Raw genomic sequence first — 13,280 nt, 5'->3', positions numbered from 1 at the left:
GCAAGGTGCTTAGCAGCACTAAAAACAGAAAGAAAATACAATAAAACAGAGAAAAGATCCTTAAAGGTATAGAAGCAAGAAAAAACATACAGTTATACAAAAAGGTAAAATTGAGCAGCTACAGGTCAAAGGTCTGCCTCAATAAAAAATGGTTTTAACAGCTTCATAAAGGGACCACAGGAGTCAACACACCTCAGTTGAAGAGGAAGAGCATTCCACAGCTTTGGTGCAAGAGCTTCAAATGCGCAATCACCATGGGTTTTGAGCTTGGTGTGTGGGACCGCAAGCAGCATTTGTTGGCCAAACCTAAGCGCTCTATTTGGGGCATGTAGGTGAATGAGGTTGGAAATATAAAACTGTGTTTGGCCATGTAATGCTTTGAAAGTAAGCACTAGTATTTTAAAACAAACACGGAAAGTGATCGGGAGCCAGTGAAGGGAGGAGAGGACAGGAATAATGGGGGCTCTCCGGGTTGTTCCTGTTAAAAAACGAGAAGCTGCATTTTGGACATTATGAAGGTGGTTTGAAGATGCCTGATTTCAACAGGTAAAAAGAGCATTACAGTAGTCTAAACGAGAAGAGATAAAAGCATGTAAAGCATGAGGAGTCCGGGTTTTGACACACACGGGTTTATTTAGGATTGCAAAGGAAACAAACAAGTCAATTGACTGGGAGTAAGTTCACAGTTCTGAATAGAACTCTGAACTATATCTCTCACTTTCTTTGTTTTCTTCAGTTTATAAAGTCATAACTTTATAAGGGTTAGGGTTAGGGTTGTTGTCTTTCCCTGGAAACATCTAGCAATCAGTTTATGGTGTCAGTTCTCACGTCCTCATCTAATATCAGAGAAGTTTGACTTTTCCAACTGTGTGTTTAGAGGAACTTGAAGTCTGAAAGTGATACTGAAGTCAAAATATTACATAACAGAGAATTTAACATTTTTGGTTGTGGTACAGTCTCCACTGTTGTTGGTTTTTATTTCAGTGAATAGTTTAAGATGAGAACATTACCATTGCATGCTTCTACATGAAAGTCCTACTTTCATGTTATAAGATCATTGTAGCATGAATTTACATTTTCCATAAATTTCAGCCTAAAGCCATATATCCTTTTATTTGAGTGGTATATTCAATAACATTTTCCAGGTCTTGTATTTCATCGAGCATGTCTGAACAAAAAGTATTTTTCCTATGTAGCATAAAAACAGTAAAAAGTTAAATTATGACGTATTCATTTAAAATAAAGAAAACAAGCACTGACTAACAAAACCCACTGGATTCTTATCAATATTTTACTTAGATTTATTCAAAGTTCATATTTTCTCATAGAAGATTTTTAACATATGTTAGAAATACAAATGAAATGTGCTACGATTCATTATACAACCAGGGCAACGTTTGTCATCCTCTGTGTAGTTCAACACAAATGGAGACCAAATTTATTGTGTCATTTATTTTGTGACACACTAGAAACATAAAACGTTTCTAAAGTTTAGTCCAAAACAGTAAATCAACATTTCCTTTAAACTGGATGATACCTTGTGATGAAGCTGGACGTCCTGAATGAGATCTCCCAGTCTTTCATGACTTATTCTCTTTGTGAGTTCTCATGTGGAACAACAAATGAGCCTTCATGTGGCGCAGTACTGAACTACGACTAGTAGATATTGTCTTGCGTTTCAAAAGAATACGGTTTCTAACCTGTGTGAGTTCTCATGTGGCGCAACCAATTACTCTGTCGAGTGAAACTTTTACGGCATGTCTCACAATAATACGGCTTCTCACCTGTGTGAGTTCTCATGTGGAACAACAAATGATGCCGTTGACTGAAACATTTCCCACATGTTTCACAAGAATAGGGCTTTTCACCTGTGTGAGTTCTCATGTGAACCAACAAACTACTATGTCGAGTGAAACTTTTCTGACATATTTCACAAGAAAATAGCTTCTCAACTGTGTGAGTTCTCATGTGGAACAACAAATGATGCCGTTGACTGAAACATTTCCCACATGTTTCACAAGAATACGACTTCTCACCTGTGTGAGTTTGCATGTGGCGCAATAAATTACTTTGTTTAGTGAAACATTTCCCACATGTTTCACAAGAATACGGCTTCTCACCTGTGTGAGTTCTTATGTGGTCCAACAAATTACTCTGTCGACTGAAACTTCTCCTACATGTTTCACAAGAATACGGCTTCTCACCTGTGTGAGTTTTCATGTGGATCAAGAATTTACTCTGTCGGTAGTAACTTTTACTACAGATTTCAGAAATAACTTTCTTCTTATCAGTGAGAGTTCCTAAATGAGGGAGGAACTGCTCAGTGTCCGGTACTTCTTCTGGTTCACTCAGGAAACTTTGCTCCTCAATAGAAGGAACCCTAAAGGAATCACTTTCAAACTTCAGTTTAAGCTGCTCTCCCTCCTGGCTGGTACCGAGTTCCTGGTGCTCCTCAATCTGGGGAGGTTCTGGTTCTTCTGGTTCCTCTTTGATCTGTGGAGGTTCTGGTTCTTCTGGTTCCTCTTTGATCTGGGGAGGTTCTGGTTCTTCCTGTTCTAGACAGTAGTTGGTTTCCTGATCACAGAGCTGCTCCTCCCTACAGTCATGGTGCTGTTGGAGCTCTGGAGAGATAAAAAAGGACAAAATAAAAGATTAGTTACATTACTTCTACTGTTCCAGCTTAAAAACAAAACTGTGACTCAAGCAGTGAAAACTTTCATTCAAAGTTAAAAAAATAACATTATTGCTTGATGTGCAACTTCAGCTGCTGAACAGTTGGTGGATTAACAATAATGTTTTTGTATAAATGTTTTCTATGTGTTATATCTTCACTTCTCTTCTCTCATTCTTGCAGAACATTCTGTTAACTGATTATCATGCTCCCTGAGATGAAGTGATGATGAGACTTCCTGCTTTTAAATGTTCTCAGGAAATGTCTCTTCAAAAACCATCAATGTCCACAACTTTACTGGACAGTCCATGTGGGAAATAACTTGTAATATTTGCATCAATCAGCCGTCAGAGTTGATAAAGTATCTATATATCTGATATACCTCCTTTCCAACCCACCACAGCGTGTGAGGCTGGAGATCCTGTCTCCTCCCTACTGAAGTGCCATTGAGCGGCAGGTTATGAAGCACATCAAGTCCATCCTCACCCGCTACTGGACACTCTTCAGTTCACATATTGGCCAAATCGCTCCAGTGACTGGCTGGTGGACTTTCTCACAGAGAAAGCCCAAACAGAGCTGGCTCCAACAGCTCAAACACCACCATGCTGAGCACAGGAGCCCCCCAGGGATGTGTGCTGAGCCGCCTTCTCTTCACCCTGCTGACCCACTACTGCACAGCCAGGTTCAGCACCAACCCCCTAGTAATGTTCACTGACGACACCACCATCATCAGCAACAATGATGAGAGTGGCTACAGGGAGGAGGTGAGCCTTCTGGCCAGCTGGTGGAGAAACAACAACTATCTGCTCAACGTGGAAAAGACCAAGGAGATGGTCATCCACTTCAGGAGAGTCTCTGCACAGCACGCCCTGCTGACCATCAACGGCTCCATCCTAGAGCGTGTCAGCAGAAGTGGATCCAGGATGCAGCCAGCAAGATCATTGGTACCTCTCTCCTCCCTCACAGACCTGTAAAACAGCTCCACCAGGCTGTCAGAAAGCTGGACTCTACCAGCACTCCCTCCTTCACTGCATTGCACAGTGTTTAGCTGATTTATTTCTTATTGGGTCATTTATTCTGATTCTGATTCTATTGGGTGGAACAACAGATCTATATTTGATCTTTTTCTTGTTTGTTGTTGAGTAAATATATATTTACATCGTAGGAGGTACAAACGAGCTGGAATGTAGATTCTACTGTGTCTTACATGAGCAGCAGGAATTCACAATAAATCTCCCTTTGACTTTGACAACGATGAAGATTCATGTGTTCATTCAGACTTTTCCATACCTGTTCTGTGTAACTTGATTTGAGGATTCCAGCGGATTTCCAACAATCTTCTCTGACGAACAATCTCCTCCTCGTACTGGACGATAGTTTGTTCAAACACGGTGAATATTTCTCCAGCAGCAGCAGATAGTCGCTCGTTGATAAACTCTCTCAAAGCCTGAACTGAACTCATTGTTGCTGCAGGAGGTGAAATATTTCCTCTGTGAGACACAACACAGCCTCCAGACCTGCTTCTTCTTCTTCTTCTACAACAAACAACCTTCAGCTTCACACTGACACCTACTGGACAAACACATGTAGTGGAATTTTGTCAGAGTGAGGAGTCAGGGTTTTGACACACTGGTTTATTTAGGATTACAAAGGAAACAAACGACTCAATTGACAGAGTAAGTTCACAGTTCTGAATAGAAATCCAAACTATCTCTCTTAATTTCTTTGTTTTCTTCAGTTTATAACGTCATAACAACCAGCAGAATAACATCTTGTCTTTCCCTGCCACCTGCCGTCTGGAGACGTCAAGCAATCAGTTTATGACTTCTCACGTCCTCATCTAATATCAGAGCAGTTTGACTTTTCCAACTGTGTGTTTAAAGCAGGGGTGTCGAACTCCAGGCCTCGAGGGCCGCAGCCCTGCACGTTTTCAATGTCTCCCTCCCCTGAATGTCCTGATGGTTCATCACCACATTCAGCACAAAGCCAGATAACGAGCTGCTCATTGCAATCAGCTGTGTTGAAGCTGGGAGACATGCAAAACGTGCAGGGCTGCGGCCCTCGAGGCCTGGAGTTCGACACGTGTGGTTTAAAGGAACTTGAAGTCTGAAAGTGATACTGAAATCAAAATATTACATTAGAGAGAATTTGACATTTTTGGTTGTGGTACTGCCTCCACTGTTGTTGGTTTTTATTTCAGTAAATAGTTTCAGATGAGAACATTACCATTGCATGCTTCTACATAAAAGTCCTACTTTCATGTTATAAGATCATTGTAGCATGAATTTACATTTTCCATAAATTTGACCCGAAAGCCAAGTATTATTTAATGTAAAAGTGTATATTTCAAAAGTTTTCAGATGTTTTATTTCATCAGGCATGTGTTGCAGCTAAGCAAAGAGTGTTTTTTCCTACGTATCATAAAAACAGTAAAAAGTTAAATTACAACTTATTCATGTGGAATAAAAAAACAAGTAGTGAATAACAAAAACCATTAGATTCTTATCAACATTTTATTTCCATTTATTCCAAGTTCACATCTACTCATATAAGAATTTTATTGTCACATTTTTGATAACGCCACAAAAATCAGTCATGTTAGAAATTCAAATGAAATATGCTTCTCGAAGATTCATTATGCAACCAGGGGGAACGTTTCTCTTTCTCTGTGTAGTTCAACACAAATGGAAACCAAGTGTATATAAATTGTCCAATTGTTTTGAGACAAACCAGAAACATAAAACTTTTCTAAAGTTTAGTCCAAAACAGTAAATCAACATTTCCTTTAAACTGGATGATACCTTGTGATGAAGCTGGACGTCCTGAATGAGATCTCCCAGTCTTTCATGACTTATTCTCTTTGTGAGTTCTCATGTGGAACACCAAATGAGCTTTCATGTGGCGCAGTACTGAACTACGAATAGTAGATATTTTCCCACGTTTCCCAAAGAATACGGCTTCTCACCAGTGTGAGTTCTCATGTGGACCAACAAATTACTCTGTTGACTGAAACCTTTCTGACATGTTTCACAAGAATAGGGCTTCTCACCTGTGAGTTCTCATGTGGAACACCAAACCACTGCGTTGACTGAAACTTTTCCCACATGATTCACAAGAACACGGTTTCTCACCTGTGTGAGTTCTCATGTGAAACAACAGATGATGCTGCTGACTGAAACTTTTCCCACATGTTTCACATGAATAAGGTTTCTCACCTGTGTGAGTTCTCATGTGGACCAACAAATTACTCTGTTGACTAAAACTTTTCTGACATGTTTCACAAGAATAGGGCTTCTCACCTGTGTGAGTTCTCACGTGGCGCAATAAAGTTCTGTGTTGACTGAAGCTTTTCCCACATGTTTCACAAGAATACGGCTTCTCACCTGTGTGAGTCCTCATGTGGAATAACAAATGGTGCTGTTGACAGAAACTTTTCCCACATGTTTTACAAGAATATGGTTTCTCACCTGTGTGAGTTCTCATGTGGACCAACAAGTTACCCTGTCGATTGAAACTTTTCCGGCATGTTTCACAAGAATATGGCTTCTCACCTGTGTGAGTTCTCATGTGGGCCAACAAAATGCTGTGTACACTGAAACGTTTCTTACATGTTTCACAAGAATATGGCTTCTCACCAGTGTGAGTTTTCATGTGGCGCAAAAAATTACTCTGTTTAGTGAAGCTTTTTTCACATGTTTCACAAGAATACGGCTTCTCACCTGTGTGAGTTCTCATGTGGACCATCAATTTACTCTGTCGGTCGTAAAGTTTACCACAGATTTCACAAATGATTTTCTTCTTCTCAGTGAGAGTTCCTAAGTTCTGACATACTTTACGTTTTTTACACACAGATTTACCACAAGTTCCTTCACAAAGACGTTTTTCACATTCAGCCTGTTTCTCTGACACAGGAAAGTTCTCCCCTCCGTCACTATGGAATGTGATTTCTTTCAGCTCTGCATTCATAATTGACTCTGAGTCCAAATGTTTCTTCACATCATGGACTTCAGAGTCATGAAGGAGGAACTGCTCAGTGTCCAGTACTTCTTCTGGTTCACTCAGGAAACTTTGCTCCTCAATAGAAGGAACCCTAAAGGAATCACTTTCAAACTTCAGTTTAAGCTGCTCTCCCTCCTGGCTGGTACCGAGTTCCTGATGCTCCTCAATCTGGGGAGGTTCTGGTTCTTCTGGTTCCTCTTTGATCTGTGGAGGTTCTGGTTCTTCTGGTTCCTCTTTGATCAGAGGAGGTTCTGGTTCTTCCTGTTCTAGACAGTAGTTGGTTTCCTGATCACAGAGCTGCTCCTCCCTACAGTCATGGTGCTGTTGGAGCTCTGGAGGGATAAAAAAGTACAAGATAAAAGATTAGTTACATTACTTCTACAGTTCCAGCTTAAAAATAAAACTGTGACTCAAGCAGTGAAAACTTTCATTCAAAGTAAAAAAAAAAAATGTACAGTCGTTACATTATTGCTTGATGTGCAACTTCAGCTGCTGAACAGTTGGTGGATTAACAATAATGTTTTTGTATAAATGTTTTCTATGTGTTATATCTTCACTTCTCTTCTCTCATATTTGCAGAACATTCTGTTAACTGATTATCATGCTCCCTGAGATGAAGTGATGATGAGACGTCCTGCTTTTAAATGTTCTCAGGAAATGTCTCTTCAAAAACCATCAATGTCCACAACTTTACTGGACAGTCCATGTGGGAAATAACTTGTAATATATGCATCAATCATCCTAAACCAGCCACGCCCCCACCTCCAGCTCTACCAGATCCATGAGCAAGGCAACATTGATACTCCACCATGACAGACACTACTACCAGGACAAGTAAAGGGCATCCAGCCTGCAGAACCACCAGGCACCCAGGTAACCCAAGAACCCCAGAGTGGAGCACCATTTCTCCCCACAAGGCTTCATGGTGCATTCGTTTTTGCTGAGGATTATCAAAGTATCTATATATTCATCCATCTACCTACTTATTGGGGACTATGTAAACTTGAATTGTGTCAGGATATTATTCTAACGAGCAGATATTCTCTCCAACGTGACACAGAAGGTTTTTATATTGCTCTATATAAATCCATGAGGATCATCTCATGAACCCCAACACGTCTGTTGACTTCAGTTCGGCCTTCAACACTGTCAACCAAGCCAAGCTGGTCAATAAGAGGCGACATGGCTTGGGTGTTAGAGCAGTTGTCACCGTATCAGAAGGCTGCAGGTTTGATTCCCATCTCCACCTGTCCGCATGCTGAAGTGTGCTTGGGCAAGACACTGAACCGAGAACTGCTTCTGTTGGAGGGACAATGTGGTGAGTGAACGTGTGTGTGAATAGGTGAATGTGATCTACGCTGTAAAGCGCTGCTAATGCAGTCCATTTACCAACAAGCTGCTCTCTCTGGGCCTGAACCTCCCCCTCTGTAGCTGGATGAAAGGCCTCCTTTCCAACCCACCACAGCGTGTGAGGTTGGAGATCCTGTCTCCTCCCTGCTGAATTGCCATTGAGCCGCAGGTTATGAAGCACATCAAGTCCATCCTCCAGAGGCAACTGGATGTTTTTTTCACTTCTCATATTGGCCAAATCGCTCCAGTAATGATGTTCTCATCCACCTGGACCACAAGGAGAATGCTGTTTACTGACTTCAGATCAAGATTCAACATCATCATCCCACAGCAACGCTCCTACAAACTGACCGGGCTCGGACTCACCACCTCCACCAGTGACTGGCTGGTGGACTTTCTCACAGAGAAAGCCCAAACAGAGCTGGCTCCAACAGCTCAAACACCACCATGCTGAGCACAGGAGCCCCCCAGGGATGTGTGCTGAGCCGCCTTCTCTTCACCCTGCTGACCCACTACTGCACAGCCAGGTTCAGCACCAACCCCCTAGTAATGTTCACTGACGACACCACCGTCATCAGCAACAATGATGAGAGTGGCTACAGGGAGGAGGTGAGCCTTCTGGCCAGCTGGTGGAGAAACAACAACCTTCTGCTCAACGTGGAAAAGACCAAGGAGATGGTCATCCACTTCAGGAGAGTCTCTGCACAGCACGCCCTGCTGACCATCAACGGCTCCATCCTAGAGCGTGTCAGCAGAAGTGGATCCAGGATGCAGCCAGCAAGATCATTGGTACCTCTCTCCTCCCTCACAGACCTGTAAAACAGCTCCACCAGGCTGTCAGAAAGCTGGACTCTACCAGCACTCCCTCCTTCACTGCATTGCACAGTGTTTAGCTGATTTATTTCTTATTGGGTCATTTATTCTGATTCTGATTCTATTGTGTGGAACAACAGATCTATATTTTATTTTTTTGTTGTTTATCTTGAGTAAATATATGTTTACACAGTAGGAGGTACAAACGAGCTGAAGTGTAGATTCTACTGTGTCTTACATGAGCAGCAGGAATTCACAATAAATCTCCCTTTGACTTTGACAACGATGAAGATTCATGTGTTCATTCAGACTTTTCCATACCTGTTCTGTGTAACTTGATTTGAGGATTCCAGCGGATTTCCAACAATCTTCTCTGACGAACAATCTCCTCCTCGTACTGGACGATAGTTTGTTCAAACACGGTGAATATTTCTCCAGCAGCAGCAGATAGTCGCTCGTTGATAAACTCTCTCAAAGCCTGAACTGAACTCATTGTTGCTGCAGGAGGTGAAATATTTCCTCTGTGAGACACAACACAGCCCCCAGACCTGCTTCTTCTTCTTCTTCTGCAACAAACAACGTTCAGCTTCACACTGACACCTACTGGTCAAACACATGTAGTGGAATTTTGTCAGAGTGAGGAGTCAGGGTTTTGACACACTGGTTTATTTAGGATTACAAAGGAAACAAACGACTCAATTGACTGAGAGTAAGTTCACAGTTCTGAATAGAAATCCAAACTATCTCTCTTAATTTCTTAGTTTTCTTCAGATAATAAAGTCATAACAACCAGCAGAATAACATGTTGTCTTTCCCTGCCACCTGGTGTCTGGAGACGTCCAGCAGTCAGTTTATGACTTCTCACGTCCTCATCTAATATCAGAGCAGTTTGACTTTTCCAACTGTGTGTTTAAAGGAACTTGAAGTCTGAAAGTGATACTGAAGTCAAAATATTACATAATAGAGAATTTGACATTTTGGGTTGTGGTACAGCCTCCACTGTTGTTGGTTTTTGTTTCAGTCAATAGTTTCAGATGAGAACATTACCAATGCATGCTTCTACATAAAAGTCCTACTTTTATGATATAAGATCATTTTATCAAGAATTTACATTTTCGAAATATTTCACCCCAAAGCCATATATCCTTTTATTTGAGTACTTCATAATAAATAACATTTTCCAGGTATTGTGTTTCATCAAGCATGTGTGAGCAAAAAGTATTTTCCCTACATACCATAAAATTAATGAAGCTGGACATCCTGAATGAGATCTCCCAGTCTTTCATGACTTATTCTCTTTGTGAGTTCTCATGTGGAACAACAAATGAGCCTTCATGTCGCACAGTCCTGAACTACAAAAAGTCAATATTTTCCTAAGTTTCAAAAGAATACGGCTTCTCACCTGTGAGCTCTCATGTGGCGCAATAAAGTTATATGTTGAGTGAAACTTTTCTGACATGTTTCACAAGAATACGGCTTCTCACCTGTGTGAGTTCTCATGTGATGCAATAAAGTTATACGTTGACTGAAACTTTTCTGACATGTTTCACAAGAATACGGCTTCTCACCTGTGTGAGTTCTCATGTGGACCAACAAATGACTCTGTTGACTGAAACGTTTCTGACATGTTTCACAAGAATATGGCTTCTCACCTGTGTGAGTTCTCATATGGCCCAATAAAGTTGCCCGTTCACTGAAATGTTTCCCACATGTTTCACAAGAATACGGCTTCTCACCTGTGTGAGTTCTCATGTGGACCAACAATTTACTCTGTCGGTCGTAATGTTTACCACAGATTTCACAAATGATTTTCTTCTTCTCAGTGAGAGTTCCTAAGTTCTGACATACTTTACGTTTTTTACACACAGATTTACCACAAGTTCCTTCACAAAGAAGTTTTTCACATTCAGCCTGTTTCTCTGACACAGGAAAGTTCTCCCCTCCGTCACTATGGAATGTGATTTCTTTCAGCTCTGCATTCATAATTGACTCTGAGTCCAAATGTTTGTTCACATCATGGACTTCAGAGTCATGAAGGAGGAACTGCTCAGTGTCCAGTACTTCTTCTGGTTCACTCAGGAAACTTTGCTCCTCAATAGAAGGAACCCTAAAGGAGTCACTTTCAAACTTCAGTTTAAGCTGCTCTCCCTCCTGGCTGGTACCGAGTTCCTGGTGCTCCTCAATCTGGGGAGGTTCTGGTTCTTCTGGTTCCTCTTTGATCTGGGGAGGTTCTGGATCGTCTGGTTCCTCTTTGATCTGGGGAGGGTCTGGTTCTTCTGGTTCCTCTTTGATCTGGGGAGGTTCTGGTTCTTCCTGTTCTAGACAGTAGTTGGTTTCCTGATCACAGAGCTGCTCCTCCCTACAGTCATGGTGCTGTTGGAGCTCTGGAGGGATAAAAAAGTACAAGATAAAAGATTAGTTACATTACTTCTACAGTTCCAGCTTAAAAACAAAACTATGACTCAAGCAGTGAAAACTTTCATTCAAAGTTAAAAAATAACATTATTGCTTGATGTGCAACTTCAGCTGCTGAACAGTTGGTGGATTAACAATAACGTTTTTGTATAAATGTTTTCTATGTGTTATATCTTCACTTCTCTTCTCTCATATTTGCAGAACATTCTGTTAACTGATTATCATGCTCCCTGAGATGAAGTGATGATGAGACTTCCTGCTTTTAAATGTTCTCAGGAAATGTCTCTTCAAAAACCATCAATGTCCACAACTTTACTGGACAGTCCATGTGGGAAATAACTTGTAATATTTCCATCAACTACCTCCAGCTCTACCAGATCCACAAGCAAGGACCCACCAGAGCTCCACATGACAGACACTCCTACCAGGACAAGTAAAGGCCACCCGGCCTGCAGAGCCACCAGGCACCCAGGTAACGAGGGCCGCCAGCCCCAAGAACCCCAGAGCGGAGCACCAGTTCCCCCCACAAGGCAACATGGGACATTTATTTTCTCTGAGGATTATTAAACCATGCAGCAAACCAAGTAACAAATGGAAACCATGTGGGCTTGATTTGTGTCAGGGTATTTTTCTCACAAGCAGATATTCTCTCCAATGTGATACAGAAGGTTTTTATGTAGCTTTATATGTTCATTATTTTTGGATTTCCAGTTCATGAGGCTCATCGATTGAACAAACATCCAAAACATGTCTGTTGACTTCAGATCGGCCTTCAACACTGTCGACCCTGCCAAGCTGGTCAACAAGCTGCTCTCTCTGGGCCTGAACCTCCCCCTCTGTAGCTGGATGAAAGACCTCCTTTCCAACCCACCACAGTGTGTGAGGTTGGAGATCCTGTCTCCTCCCTACTGAAGTGCCATTGAGCGGCAGGTTATGAAGCACATCAAGTCCATCCTCACCCGCTACTGGACACTCTTCAGTTCACATATTGGCCAAATCGCTCCAGTGACTGGCTGGTGGACTTTCTCACAGAGAAAGCCCAAACAGAGCTGGCTCCAACAGCTCAAACACCACCATGCTGAGCACAGGAGCCCCCCAGGGATGTGTGCTGAGCCGCCTTCTCTTCACCCTGCTGACCATCAACGGCTCCATCCTAGAGCGTGTCAGCAGAAGTGGATCCAGGATGCAGCCAGCAAGATCATTGGTACCTCTCTCCTCCCTCACAGACCTGTAAAACAGCTCCACCAGGCTGTCAGGAAGCTGGACTCTACCAGCACTCCCTCCTTCACTGCATTGCACAGTGTTTAGCTGATTTATTTCTTATTGGGTCATTTATTCTGATTCTGATTCTATTGGGTGGAACATCTGATCTATATTTGATCTTTTTCTTGTTTGTTGTTGAGTAAATATATATTTACATCGTAGGAGGTACAAACGAGCTGAAGTGTAGATTCTACTGTGTCTTACATGAGCAGCAGGAATTCACAATAAATCTCCCTTTGACTTTGACAACGATGAAGATTCATGTGTTCATTCAGACTTTTCCATACCTGTTCTGTGTAACTTGATTTGAGGATTCCAGCGGATTTCCAACAATCTTCTCTGACGAACAATCTCCTCCTCGTACTGGACGATAGTTTGTTCAAACACGGTGAATATTTCTCCAGCAGCAGCAGATAGTCGCTCGTTGATAAACTCTCTCAAAGCCTGAACTGAACTCATTGTTGCTGCAGGAGGTGAAATATTTCCTCTGTGAGACACAACACAGCCTCCAGACCTGCTTCTTCTTCTTCTACAACAAACAACGTTCAGCTTCACACTGACACCTACTGGTCAAACACATGTAGTGGAATTTTGTCAGAGTGAGTAGTCAGGGTTTAGACACAGTTCTGAATAGAAATCCAAACTATCTCTCTTAATTTCTTAGTTTTCTTCAGATAATAAAGTCATAACAACCAGCAGAATAACATCTTGTCTTTCCCTGCCACCTGGTGTCTGGAGACGTCCAGCAGTCAGTTTATGACTTCTCACG

At 41.8% G+C, this 13,280-nt stretch overlaps 3 protein-coding genes across 3 annotated transcripts; all 3 read right to left on the bottom strand.

Moving 5' to 3' along the window:
- Window positions 1-617: 617 nt before the first annotated feature.
- On the bottom strand, window positions 618-4,207 carry LOC308113576 (uncharacterized protein). The gene is made up of 2 exons (XM_080469963.1): window positions 3,962-4,207; window positions 618-2,621 (listed from the first exon to the last, which is right to left on the bottom strand). Exons 1-2 carry the CDS (start codon window positions 4,131-4,133, stop codon window positions 1,696-1,698), a joined length of 1,098 nt encoding a protein of 365 aa, XP_080326089.1. The 5' UTR covers window positions 4,134-4,207; the 3' UTR covers window positions 618-1,695.
- A 968-nt stretch (window positions 4,208-5,175) lies between these two features.
- On the bottom strand, window positions 5,176-9,407 carry LOC308112749 (uncharacterized protein). Its single transcript, XM_080468491.1, has 2 exons — window positions 9,155-9,407; window positions 5,176-7,002 (listed from the first exon to the last, which is right to left on the bottom strand). The coding sequence occupies exons 1-2, from the start codon at window positions 9,324-9,326 to the stop codon at window positions 5,717-5,719; spliced, it is 1,458 nt and encodes a 485-aa protein (XP_080324617.1). The 5' UTR covers window positions 9,327-9,407; the 3' UTR covers window positions 5,176-5,716.
- An 80-nt stretch (window positions 9,408-9,487) lies between these two features.
- On the bottom strand, window positions 9,488-13,041 carry LOC308113809 (uncharacterized protein). Its single transcript, XM_080470286.1, has 2 exons — window positions 12,799-13,041; window positions 9,488-11,217 (listed from the first exon to the last, which is right to left on the bottom strand). Exons 1-2 carry the CDS (start codon window positions 12,968-12,970, stop codon window positions 10,232-10,234), a joined length of 1,158 nt encoding a protein of 385 aa, XP_080326412.1. The 5' UTR covers window positions 12,971-13,041; the 3' UTR covers window positions 9,488-10,231.
- Between the last annotated feature and the right edge of the window lie 239 nt (window positions 13,042-13,280).

The sequence above is a fragment of the Lipophrys pholis genome, assembly GCF_963383615.2.
Source record: "Lipophrys pholis genome assembly, chromosome: 8".
Lineage (NCBI taxonomy): Eukaryota > Metazoa > Chordata > Actinopteri > Blenniiformes > Blenniidae > Lipophrys > Lipophrys pholis.
The sequence above is the reverse complement of the archived record's forward strand: the minus strand, read 5'-3'. Positions and strand labels throughout refer to the sequence as shown.